The 12,965-nt window shown below is 41.7% G+C and overlaps 1 protein-coding gene across 3 annotated transcripts in view; it reads right to left on the bottom strand.

Annotated features, from left to right (window-relative positions):
• Window positions 1–12,965, bottom strand: part of SCUBE2 (signal peptide, CUB domain and EGF like domain containing 2) — a 44,073-nt gene that overhangs the window by 27,019 nt on the left and 4,089 nt on the right. For 2 of the 3 annotated variants that reach the window (XM_054826892.1, XM_054826890.1), the window contains exons 4-9: window positions 10,581–10,715; window positions 4,666–4,791; window positions 4,163–4,279; window positions 3,201–3,287; window positions 1,485–1,601; window positions 366–488 (exon numbers count right to left, since the gene is read on the bottom strand). In XM_054826892.1, the coding sequence (XP_054682867.1) occupies window positions 366–488; window positions 1,485–1,601; window positions 3,201–3,287; window positions 4,163–4,279; window positions 4,666–4,791; window positions 10,581–10,715 (705 nt within the window). The remainder of the gene's footprint in view (window positions 1–365; window positions 489–1,484; window positions 1,602–3,200; window positions 3,288–4,162; window positions 4,280–4,665; window positions 4,792–10,580; window positions 10,716–12,965) is intronic. The other variant, XM_054826891.1, reaches the window with a different exon arrangement.

Genomic DNA, 12,965 nt, shown 5'->3' with positions numbered 1-12,965 from the left:
ATCTAAATGTCCTATTAAGAAAAAATAATTTCACTGCAATGGTGAACCAGTCAGTAAGATGGACAGAGAGATATTGTCCATCCTCCAAGGTGGGGGGGAGCATTATCCTCATAAAGAGCTTTTTAATATGATGCTATCTCTGTCACTTCCAGATAGTAGTTCACTGTGCCATTAAGCATACCGCCTACAATAGTATCACGCCAACTGTATTAACTCAACAGCTGCTTCAGAAAGGAAAAAAAAAAAACAACACACAAAACTGAGGCACGGAAATTATTCTGGAATCCATTATCACTTCATCATTGTAATAGATGTCCAAGCCACGCTGATTTGTTCTACTTCCATTGCCTCTCCAGTGCACATACCTTGACAAGACTTCTCATCTGTTAATAATTTAAATCCTTTTCTGCAGCTGCAATCAAAACTGCCAACAGTGTTTTTACAGAAGTGATCACAGCCTCCATTATTGGACTGGCATTCATCAATATCTGTAATGAAAAAAGTGCTTCAGCAAATAAACACAGTACATTCAACATACTTCCGCTGCCAGATCCAGAAAACAGTCACGTCCAATTGGTTAGAGAAGCTCAGAAACAAAATCTAGCGAGACTACTATACATTTTAAGGAAGATCAGATCCAGCTCTTCGGAATGATCTGGCCCATTCAGCCCCATAACAGTGTTATTTGCTTTTATTTAACATATTGCTGTCAGTTACATTTGGGTACATGTATTCACAAAAGACCATTTCCCCAAGTTTTGTTTGGAAACACTTTGACTTAAATGCTCTCTAACAGGTTTTAGCTTTTAAAACATTCTCTCTGTTTCCTCTTCTAAGCCTTACAGAAATCTCAGGCAGAGGAAACTTCCTGAGCTACCCCGTCCTTTTCATGCCGATATTAGAATGAGTTCTTTATCTAATATTAATTGACTCAGGCATGGGGATTCCATCATTTTTGCCTAGCAGAACAGTCTTAACATCTAATTACTGGATTTTAATATACAGCCTAAATGTCCCTTTGCTCCTTTCCAGTACTCTCATTAGAGCTGCTTGAACCATTCTAAGTAATTCTACTCACACATCCCTGTTTACGTGCTGCTGCTTACTTACAAACTGCTCTAATACCCAGCTGATTGAGGGTAAAATAGCAGACTACTGGACTGTATGCCTGTAAGAACCGACATGCCCACCTCTCCCAGTATCGACCTCTACCACAGACCTGTACTACCTCCTACCAAACCTCATCTGTGAAAACTGAGGACATCTCAGCAGGAGGGGTGGAAGTGGTGAGGAGAAGGGCAGAGGAGCAGAGATTCTCTGCACATGAGGCACCTGATGTGATGGAAACCATGCATCAACCCCTGGCTGCAGTCTGTCCTTTGGTCAGGTTACACATACTGTCTTTCCTCTGGACACCTTCATTTGGAGATGAATACCTTACAGCAAGGTGTTGGTACGCACAGGCCCACAGGTGTAAAACTCACCTTTACATGTCTTCCCATCAAACTGGAGCGTGAATCCAACAGGGCAGCTGCAGTGAACTCCAGTCGATGTGTCTTTACATGTACGATCACAGCCGCCATTATTTACTGCACACGTTTCTAGCCAACAAGATAAAGCTGAAGTTTGCTCAGGGATATTATAATGGTAACAACATCATGTGATACAAGGCACCATTCCAAGTACACTGCTATTCAACCACATTTAGTCTAGCATACACGAGCAACTATTAAATACGTGTGTTGGCAAAATCCCTGCCTCAGCTATGTCCAGTTTTTCGCAGAGACTCTATAAATTAAGATATTGTTTCTGGATATTCTTGTTCTTAAACACAAATTCCCACTCCTTGCTGATGAATCTGTTCCTGTCAGTTTGTCTCCTTATGCCCACACTCAATCCTGGCTGATCTGACACTTCCCCTCAGATAGCTGGTTACACTCAGCACTAGTAAATCAGTTTTCTTAAGCCCCTCCCAACACACCTTCCTTCACATGCTACCTGTGTTCCCAGTCATGGTGGATTACATCCACACTGAGCAGTCCTTCAGGCTTGTAACCCAGGTGCCATCTCAACCTAATGTTCCTCTAACTTCCCCCTATGCAAACTATGTCTAAGTCTCACCAAACCTTTCATAGCGGACACCCCTAAAATACAGTTCTTCACATACAACTACACAGAAATAACTCACTCTTTGGCATTCATCCTCTTGTAGTCAGTCTAACAACCTTTTCACTGGCTGGACAAATGCAATTTTATCCAGCACATCTTGATTCAGAGCGCTGCAAAGATAATTTTCTATGTCTGTTTTTTGAAATCTTCTTTGTAGCTCTGTCTCCTAGTTTTCTGCAGCATCAAGCATACGCTACTTATTCTCAAGTTTTGAGACCTTTACCAATTTACTCCCTCCGTCTCTCACCTCACATTCAATATTGGGAAGCTGTGTCCAACCTCCCTGTGAAGACAGAGTGCCTCTTCTTTCTTCCTCTTTCCGCAGAAGTGTTGTTTTTTTGAAAATGAGGCTATTCATTTAGATGTCTAAGTATGGATTCAGGAGCTCAGAGCTAGCCCTATACTCTTGGTAGTTTCTTCCTCAGCCTCCATGCTGCAAGCCATTCTGTGGCAAATGCTAATAAGCACAGTAAATCACCCTGAGTGCCTGGAGTAAGAGCTTTTGAGAGAGGGACATCCATTGACCCAGCTGCCCAGAGACCAGTGATTGTTTCTCATTCCTAGTAGTGACAGATCCTCAGATGCTGGTGTTCCGGGCCAGATGTGAACACCTCTAGGAAGAGTAAGACGGCCTTGTATCCTAAGATGTCCTTCCAGATGCAATCCACCACTGGGCCCAATTCTCTTCCATGCAGCAGTATACTTTCAATTGAAGAGAAGCAGGTAAACCACTGCTTCCTCCACAATCACTTCATTAAAACTGTAGCACAGAAGATATTGTACTGCATTCCCATGATGAATTAGAACCAAGGAAACATACACTACTTCAAGGGCACTGACACTGCCTACTGACTGTCACAATGTACATAGTTTCTTATACATTATGGAATAATATTATTTCCTTAAAAGGGAGCAGATCTTCTCAGACAGAATCCAGCTCAGAGCTATGATGGTTATAATAAAAAAACCCCAATTCTTCAATCTAAAAAGTTTCAGCAAACAGCAAAATTATTTTGAATAAGCACTTTTACCCATAAGTAACCGTCGCTTCACTCTCTTGTCCACATCAGCTCCTGCAGTAGTGTTTCCCTCAGAAATTTCAACAGCCTCTTCCCTCTCTGTAAGGAACATGAAAAGAGCTAATGAGTAAAGATGCCCTGACCGGAAGTCTTATCTGATATCCAATATATACACATATGCAAACAGCTGCATTGCATGCTGAATTATCAGAGACAGTTGGAACTGACTAGGCAGAAATAAAATATTTTTAAAAAGAAAGTAATAATAAAAATCATGAAGGCCCTTCAGTCAAAAGCATGAGAATACTTTGCTTTTGTTGCTTCCTTACAACTCTTGTTTGTTTCGGTATTCTTAACAAAACAGAAGATGTGCCACAGATGCAGTGAATAGCGACAAGATGAAAGAACTAATTGAACTGTCATGAACTGTTCTGTTAAGAGCACACTGTCATCATCTATCACGGACTAATACAAGGACCAGCCAGTTATGCCTGAGCATTTGATTTCAATCAACAGACAACAAACTCTTCCAGAGAGTGGAAGAGTTTATAAATCTTAAGTGCTTTCTTTACTGGATAACTGCCTTGCAAAAACTGTACTTTAATTGAATTCAGAGCTCTGGTTTTAACAGGCATACTGCTTGGTTACGCTCTCTGGCTTGTGCTGTATGAGAAACTGAACCTAAAATATCCTAGAGAGAAGGGAATCTTTGATCTGCAACAGGTCTTGCGCTTCAGAGGGACCAGTGATAATTACAGGCTGCAATAGTGTTAGGTAGCTGCTTATATAGGGAAGCATAAGTTGCCTGGACCCAACCAACTCACTTGTGCACTAACAGGTTTCTTAGTTTTGGATTCCTTGACATTTTCTAGCCATACTATTATGAGGAGCATTAATCATGCAAACACAGCAATGCCACACCACTCCAGAGTTAGTCTTCAACAGAAAACTACTTCCCTCCACTGTATACTGACCAAGGCAGGTTTTCCCATCCACATGCATGATGTACTTAGGGTGACATCCACAAATAGGCCCGTTATCAGCATCATCACATGTGTGTTGACAGCCACCGTTTCCATGATTACATGTTACTAGGAAGAAAATATATGTTACATCTCACAAGTACTTCCAGTATCTTTGAAAGACAGCGTGCAATTTTGACCATCCAATATACCTTCCTAACATGCCCCTTTCCTGAAGAACTCTGTGAGACTGAAACACTGCAGAGCTCTCTTGTGGAGCTGAACTTCCCATCATTACGAGTGAAGGCGCAACTCCCAAACTACAGATACTGCAGCAACCAATAGACTGGTGTGATAGTGTTTAGCAAAGCCACTGCTTCTAGTTTAATTCAAATGCGCACAATTTAGATGAGTCATCCCAGTTTAGCTATAACATACCAAATCCCATATCACTGCAAACAGAACACTATTTGTTCACTTTGGGAAACCATAAGCACATGCAGAATGTTGCATACAAATGCAGCTCCTCTGGTTCTTGGACAGTTCAAATCCAGGTCGGCATTCACAGGCAACTCCTCCTTTGGGCGTTTCTCTGCAGATGTGGGCACAGCCGTGATCTTTATTCATGCAACTCATGCCTTCTGCAAAACAGGACAAGCGCAAGAGCATTAGCATCCTCAGCATCTCTGTGCGCAGGCAACAGTCAAATAAAGTCAGTTCAATACACACACAGACAACAGCCTGCTACTTCTGGGAAGACTCTACAGTGTTAGGACAAGAAGCATGAGCTTACAGACAGGAAAAGCAGAAAGTCCAATCCTGCAAAGTCAACGGCCTCAAGGTTTCTCCATCTGTGATCTTTTCTGTGCCCACGTTCTTTGACTGCAAGGTCAAAAAGCAACATCTCTAGATTTGTACAGCATCCGCATTCTCACCCAATGCTCTCGCTTTATACCAGCGTTTATAAAACCTCTTCACTTCTTTTATAAAAATTGCAAGGTGACTGATACCTGGCAAGATCAAAGCCTAAAGTGAAGTTCTTATTTCTCTGCTTAAAAGTGCCACCAGACACAGGAATGCCTAGGCCAACAGTCACAAAAGTCAGCAGATTCCCAAAGTCATAACCTACCTCAGCAGTGACCAAGTAGTGACCAGGAACACATGCAGACTGTACGTATGGTGCATGTCAATTCTCTTTTTTGTTAATCATTTTGTTTTTCGTTTTTTCCCTTGATTTCAACAAATACCTCCCAAAATAGCCCCGCTGTGGATTATCACATTGTTCTGTATTTCTACACAGCTGGACAGAATTTTATGCCAGTGCCTGCTTTGCCCCAATGAAAAAGCAATGTGACACTGGTGATTTTCTTCCTTTTGGTGCACCTTGTAAAAACATCCTGTCATTTTTGTCTTTGACAGTTACAAGCTGTTCATGCACCAGCACTCAATGACTGCCACAGTGTTTTGTCTGGCCTTTGCAAAAACTTAAAGTCAACTAAACAGGGAGGAAATGTTCTTAGACTTATTGCAAAAACTTCTTTCACCGTGCCTCATGGTTCAGCTAAATCAATGCCTTTGCCATTGGCAAGATGGTGACGCAATGTGTATACACACAACTTAAAACTACACAGCACCTGGCTGAGTTATCAAATGGGATCATTAGACCAAATTAAAAAATTATTTTTTCTTCTAATAGTACACCACAGATTTTTGCTCAAGTCTTCTATAGTGCTACAAAATTGGGAGAGAAGACAACTGAATGCTCTTCTGAGGTACAGGGAGAACCCACCTTTGCCACCAAATTATCTGCCTTGGTGCACTTGGCTTTTATAAGACATGTTACACCAAAATACTCTTTCTTCTTGGTGAGAAGATTGCCTTTGAGAAGATTAAGTGGAGCATACTTTGGCTGCAAGGGCTTATCCCACATTACCTCAGTGAACTTCTACTGAGTTGAGCAGATACACAGCCAGAGAATAAAAAGGGTGACCATGCTGCTAAAAAGGGATTGCGTGAACAATTCCACACCCTATATATTTTTTTAAACTTACACAGACCTTTTTGCAGCCTTATTACTCAATGAAACAAAACCACTGTATTGGCAAGCAGAGGTCAGCTCGTCACCATTATTCCGCTACGCTTCAATTAGGTCCTTGCTCTGCACACGACTATTCTCGCCATCTGAAGCACAAGCTACAGTACCCTTTCTCTATTAAGACAGCTTTAAGCAACAAAAGAATGGATATTGCAGAGCCTAGATTATTCTGCTCTACTGACTTTCTGATTCCTTTCCCACAGTGAGGATTCTGTAGAAGTCTAACAAGACAATGACACTTCAAATCCTGCAGCGCACAGACACAGCCCAAGGAGCCCACATGAAAGCTGTCATCCATTATTGTGCTGTCAAGTCAAGGAACAAGACAACCTATGAGGCCACAAATTAGCCTCATTAACTCTTGTGTTTTTGTGACATTTCTGTTCTTAAGCATGCAGTATGGTTTGGTCAGTTAGTTCAGAGGGGTTGGAACACATTAACAGAATTAGCAGCTTCGTTTCTGTTAACAAAGTTCTTCTTTTGTCTCTATTAAGTTACCAAAGTGGAAACCATTCAAGCAGGTACTTGGGTAAAGTTCACTGACATCAGACAAATTGTTTAAATGCTCAGTTTGGGATTGCTCCCTTCTGAGTGAGCAGAATTCAATCAGGTCTCCACAGAAAGCTAAAACTGCGCTTCCCAAACCAGGACACATTTTAATAACAAAGTACCCATTGTGTAACGAGGTATATCACCAAACCCACCAAAATTTAGCTGACCCAAAAGACAGCATTTCATAGAAGATACACATGCTCCCACACATTCTAGCATTTACTGCGAAGCTGCTGCTTGTTTCCAAAGGTGGCAGATTTCTACTCAGCCCCATTTTATAAGGTTGTATTAAAGAAACATCTGTAAAACTATAAAAGTTGTGTGACTGCAAACTCCTTTGTGGACACAAAGTCTCCCAGGTCACGTTGTTCCAGAGCAGTTGCAATGGTAGATTGTGGTCCAGAACCAAACCCCAAACAAATTTAGGTGAAATCCCACCACATGCTTTCCAGACACAATTTCTCTTGCAGGATACCCTGCCCTACTGACACACAAGTGTCTTGGGATGGATGAGTGTCTTGATCGCCACACTCACAGCCATGAGAGCTGAATCCAGCACCTGCCTGGCCTAGCAGACCACAAGCCAGATGAGTCCTTTCTGATGACTGGACCTTCATGAAGTTACCCAGCAAACTTCAGTGAGATCCAAGCACTCCTGTCACTGGCAAGACACAGGCAAAAAGCCAGCACGGTATTTTCCTATCAGGTCATGTTAATTAATCTCTTACATATACGATCTGTGTTTAAATCTTTGTCTTTTTTACACAGAAGATGTAGAGACATCACCACCAATCTGCTAAGAACGTTAAGGCTCCACTTAGGGCACATTCAAACAGGTACTTAATAGGACAGAGGTAGAGGATGCAATTGTACAAAGAATTACCAGAGATTCTCAGAGCTGCCCTCTGATAGCCAAACGGGGAGGAGACTATCAGCACAGCCAGCAGAACAGGACAGACATCCCAGTAACGCTTTAGTCTTTTTTCATGCTTTCTACACCCTTGTGTTAAGGCAACATTTTCCAAAAAACTTTCTAGTTATCACTGTTCTCCACAGTCAGGAGGACTCTAAGAGCAAAAGCTGAGATGGTCCCCTGTGTATGAGCTTTCAGTCCACCCAGTGATGTCAAATGCAGCTTTCATCTTGCAGGCCCAATTCATTCCCCTTGATTCAGCCCAGTAAGTAGATACCTTTGACTGTGAAGTACCACAAGGCTGAGTAGCAAGATTTGTCATCCGTAGCAATAACCACCACAAGATATACTACATATTTACTCGTGGAAAAACAACTCTGTTTTCGTTCAAATTTTTGTATTCTCTAATATGGAGCAAGTCAAACACAGAAACAAGCCACACGTGCATGGCTGTCCTGCCAGCTACTGTAACAGCCTCCCAAAGTAAATCCATTCTCCCACATATAGCTCATTCAGAGCAGACAGCCAAGGCAAAAAACAGGATTGTGCACAACTTCCCAAGACACTCTGAGTTCCTGTGATTTAAGCATAGGCTGGGCAGAACCATCAGGCCTCTCAGAGCACCCCTGTGCTTCAAACACATTCACATCAGATGAAAAAACAAACTTCAGTTATCAAATTCTCCTCTCATAGCTATCTGATCTTGAGTCCCATGTCACAGTAGGTGACAGGGAACCTAGAGGATAATTGCAGATAGACTTGGAAGGACAGATGACTCTTAGGCTCCCCTGTTACACTGGTCAGGAGGAATACAACAGCCCCAAGCCTCTCTATTTCTCCTATCTCAACTCCAGTTCGCTCTTTTTCTGTGTATGTAAAGGCCAGCATTGCAGACCACTGGGAAGGTCTCTCAAGAGAGTGCACACATTAATGCTTAACTGGGCTGTGAGACAGGGAAGGAAATACTCCATTATATTACAGATAAGAAGCAAAACTGAATAGATGGTCTAGGCAGTAGGTGCCAAATGCTGTTTCAACCAACACTGTGAGGTCTCAAAAAAGAACTAACAAAGTATAGACAGAGAGATATGCATACACTCTACAGAGTGTGGAAGACATAGCAATGAGCAGAAAAGTGGAGAACAAAGTGAGGGGAGAGATAAAGCAATAAGATTTGGCTTACAACAGACATGCCCACCCAAGGAAGAAAAAAAAAAAAAGTGGGGAATCCCATGGAGCACTTCTTCACAGTAGTGAGGGGGAGGCAGGAGGGAAACAGTCACAACATGATAACCTGAAAAAAATTGCTTTTAAAGAAAACAAAACAATTCTGTATCCTAGTATGAAAAAAAAAAGACAAAAACAATAAGGGGTTTTTTTCTTAATACTGGTTTCCATATAAATATATTTTACTTAGTAGTTTTTAGAGGAAAAAAAATGCAGCTTTTTTCCCTCTTGCTTTTCTTTTTTCAAGAAAAAAAAAAAGAAAAGACTAAATTAAGTGGAAATTTGATATATGGAAAAAAGGCCTTTTTTACCAAAAAGTTAAAAGAAATTAACTGCATCTTTAAAAATAAGAGAACAGAGGTAGAATTCCAAAGGTACAATTTAGGCAACAAATATTAGGAATAATTATGACAATATTATGCCAGGAAATGCTGCTGCTGTTAGCTCAGGAGAGTAGAAGGTACTTGAGTAGCAGCGAGTAAGAATAAAAAGAGTTGGAAGTTTTTCCTCCCTTGGCATCGGACAAGACAAGGAGTTCAAGCAACTGATTTTCATCCTTAGATTCATCATCTGTGCACACGCACAAATATGCATCACTGCTAGCAAGGCAATATGAAGGGAAATGCCTTGCCCCACCACTGCAGCCTTCCTGCTTGTCCCCACTCCTGGCTCAGTTCCTGGCCTGGCAAGCTGAGCAATGGCCTGAGAAATCAACACGTATCAGCAGACCCCCATGAGACCAAGTCCAGTACCAGGGAAGCCAAGGATACAAATTCTTAATTCAAACAAAAGATCAATTCAACTACGTCACATGACTGCCACCTCTGCACACTCATCTGTGGATGGCCATATATGTCTATAAATGTTGATCTCTTCACTATGGGGATTTTTAAAGCAAGATTTGTTTATTCGTGCTCAGATTCCTCTTATAGTCATGCCAATGATAAGCCACAGATTAAAGAAAGCTTTGCAGCTTTAAATACTTCTTAGTAAGATATTCACTGTACAGTTCAAATGGACAACTCCCTGATCTGAACAACCACTTTAAAGTATTCCCTAAGGGCATCCAAAATAATTTTGTTCAATCCAATGTCTAATTAGATATCCAACACTCTCTGATCTCTAAAAGGTCGCTTCATAAAGGTTTCACTCACAACAAAGAACGTAATTTGAATACCTTTGGGGTTGACAAACAATAAATCTCTCAGCTAAAACTTAAACACTGTACAGGGAATCTAAAAGGTATCTGAAGGTAATGCAGGTACTGCCCTGTAACTAAAGCCAATGGAAATGGTGAGAACTCAACTGTCCTTCAATTTGTTGCCATTCCCTGGATCAGGACACAGCTCAGCTGCACAAAAGAGCATCAAGTACACTGGGAGTACAGCGGTACAGCCTTCAACAAGCACAACACTGCAGACGTACAGGTGGGATCAAAGGAGCAGAAAGGATGTACAGTGTCTTCAAAGTCACTTAGAAGATTCTGACGCACTGTTCCTTTTAAAAGGAGTGAGGACTTCAAGACCCTTCACGGCTTTGAAAAAGTCAACCTAAAAATACTTTTGAAGCTGCTTTAGAGATTTTTTTACAGTCAGCTTCTGTCAAAACCTCCTGCTTGGTGCCTGGAGGGAAGCAGCCAGTACCTTCTGAGCGGTGGATGCACGTGTGCTGGTTATCACTTAGAAAGAACCCTTCCTTACAGCGACATTCATAGCTCCCCACGGTGTTGACACAAACATGCTGGCAACCACCATTGTTGAACATGCACTCATCTGTATCTGAAAGAGAGAGACAGAAAGAGAGAGATCAGCTTTGTACTAACAGCAATACACTCGTATCGGCAGCAGCCGCTCAATATGCAGCACAGACAGACATCTACTCGGCATGTAACCATGCAGGCAGCTTAGACACCCCGGGCTAGCCTGTTGTTGTTGTGCTGTCACCCTTGGGAAAGTATATTTTTGCTGCTGCTCTTCCCCTGTTTGCAGTTTGCCCCATCAGTCACAGGGCTCCCAAAAAATGCTGCCCAACTAACCAGAGTTACTGGTTACAACTAAGGTACAGTAGCGTCAGTGAACCCAGAAGCAGGGCTCCACACTCCACCTATGTGTTTTTCCAGAAAGTTACCCATTCTGAAGCAAAGGTGGAACAAGAAAAATACAAACCTCAAAATAAGGTCATCTTAAAACCTATCCCCTGCTCCTTACTTTCACTCTAGCTAGAATTCATACATCACATCTGTTCTGATGCTCAGTTTGATTTCTTATGCTCCTCCCTCAACTCTAGGTCATCACCACTTACCATCAAGGCTGCTGCCGTATTGCCTGACTGCAGTCACGGACAGGAGCACAAGTTCTAGAAATAGTTTTAATGTTGATTTTGCAATATTCAGAGCTTCAACAATACCGGAGAATACAGAAAGGCTCTGCTTGCAAGATAACCAAGAGAAACAAAGAATACAAAAACTTTAGCTAAGCCTCCAAACAACAGGATGCTCATCCCAACCTCCAATTTTTTGGAATTTTACCCCTTAGTAAGCGCAGGTTTTTGTAACCACTACCAGCAAAGAATTTTCCTACTCTAATTTTCAGAAATGCCAATTTGAACAGGAACTAAGAATGCTCAGTCCCTTAAAAACCAGGGCGAAACGTTGCTGAGGCAAAGCACTGGTCTCATTTGCAGATTCCTATGGAAGATCATGTTTGCTCCCTGTTCTGTTCATTGTTTCTGTGCTAATAGTACAATGTTTTTAATTTAACATTGTAACATTTCTGGCATAAAACAGCTGTCTTCTAAAAAAGGAGAAAGAGAAAGGCTTTTAGTAAGAAGCATAACATAGTATTACAACAGATTTAATTTCTACTGAAGGCAATGAGTAAGCCAATTGGATGCAAAAGAATGTGACCTGCTGTAGCAAAAAGAGTGGCTGACATATCTCCATCACAGAGAAGCTGAGTATTTCAGAGTTCTACTGTGATGTGAATGTGCAAACAATCATGAATAAACAGCCACCATGAGTCTTTAGTACTACAGATTTGAACTCCAGCAGATGTTTCTGTCTTACAGACCTTGGAAAGCTTTCAAAAAAATCATCTCTTTCCAACAAGTAATTGTCTATTTGGCTTAAACCCAGGCACACAGCCGAGATCTTCAAAAATAAGGGTGAGAGCAGGGCAACCCTGGCGTGAACAAAGTAAATAAACAGATTAAGAGAAGATGTGATGCAATTTGCTGCATGCCAAAATATTTATTTAACGTTTACATCACATTTCAGAATTGGCAGGTCAGCATTAAAAACTTCATTGTATGTCAATGACATTTTATTTTATTTTAAAAAGTCTGCCACACAACACTGAGCAGCTTCCCAGTCACATAGCAGGTGGTAGACTCTGGTCTAAGTTATGTCTAGGTCTTACTGATCACAAACAAGTCAGCTGAAGTATGCTCTAGAGGGGCTATTGGATACAAAGAGAATACAGCCTTTGGTGGCACTGTCAGAGGCAATGCGTTTGTTCACATTCAGCCCTTCATGGTAACCTCAGCTGAACTCCACTGTGTGTTTACACAAATGCACTAGAGAAAAAAAAGATGGCCTTCCTATTACTTCAAAGTATCAGTAGATATTTTGCTTCCCTCTCTACTTTCTTTAGTGAGATACTTGGAACTTAGTGACTTCATCCTCTCCTCCACTTACACCGTAACAAAGTTAATCTGTGGGCACCCACCAGGTTCCCAGCAGGTAAAACCCAACACAATCCCACTGGAGTTTTTCTGATTTGTCCCAGCAGAAGATACAGCCCAGGGATGGTCTGATCCCCCACCTGATATGCCATACACTAGCGGGAAATATCCCGGCCAAGCTAAGTAGAATCTTAAAATTATGCTGTGAGACCAAGTTTCCTTCTGACTGACGTGGGCATGGAGCATGCCCGGGCACATCCATGCTCAGTGCAGCAGTAGAGAAAAACTGAGCCGTCTCTGAAAAAGTAAATGGGACAGGTACCACAGCGCAGGGCAGAGCCACACAG

The sequence above is a fragment of the Grus americana genome, chromosome 5 (assembly GCF_028858705.1).
Source record: "Grus americana isolate bGruAme1 chromosome 5, bGruAme1.mat, whole genome shotgun sequence".
Taxonomy (NCBI): Eukaryota; Metazoa; Chordata; class Aves; order Gruiformes; family Gruidae; genus Grus; species Grus americana.
This window is presented reverse-complemented; position numbering and strand designations above follow the sequence as displayed.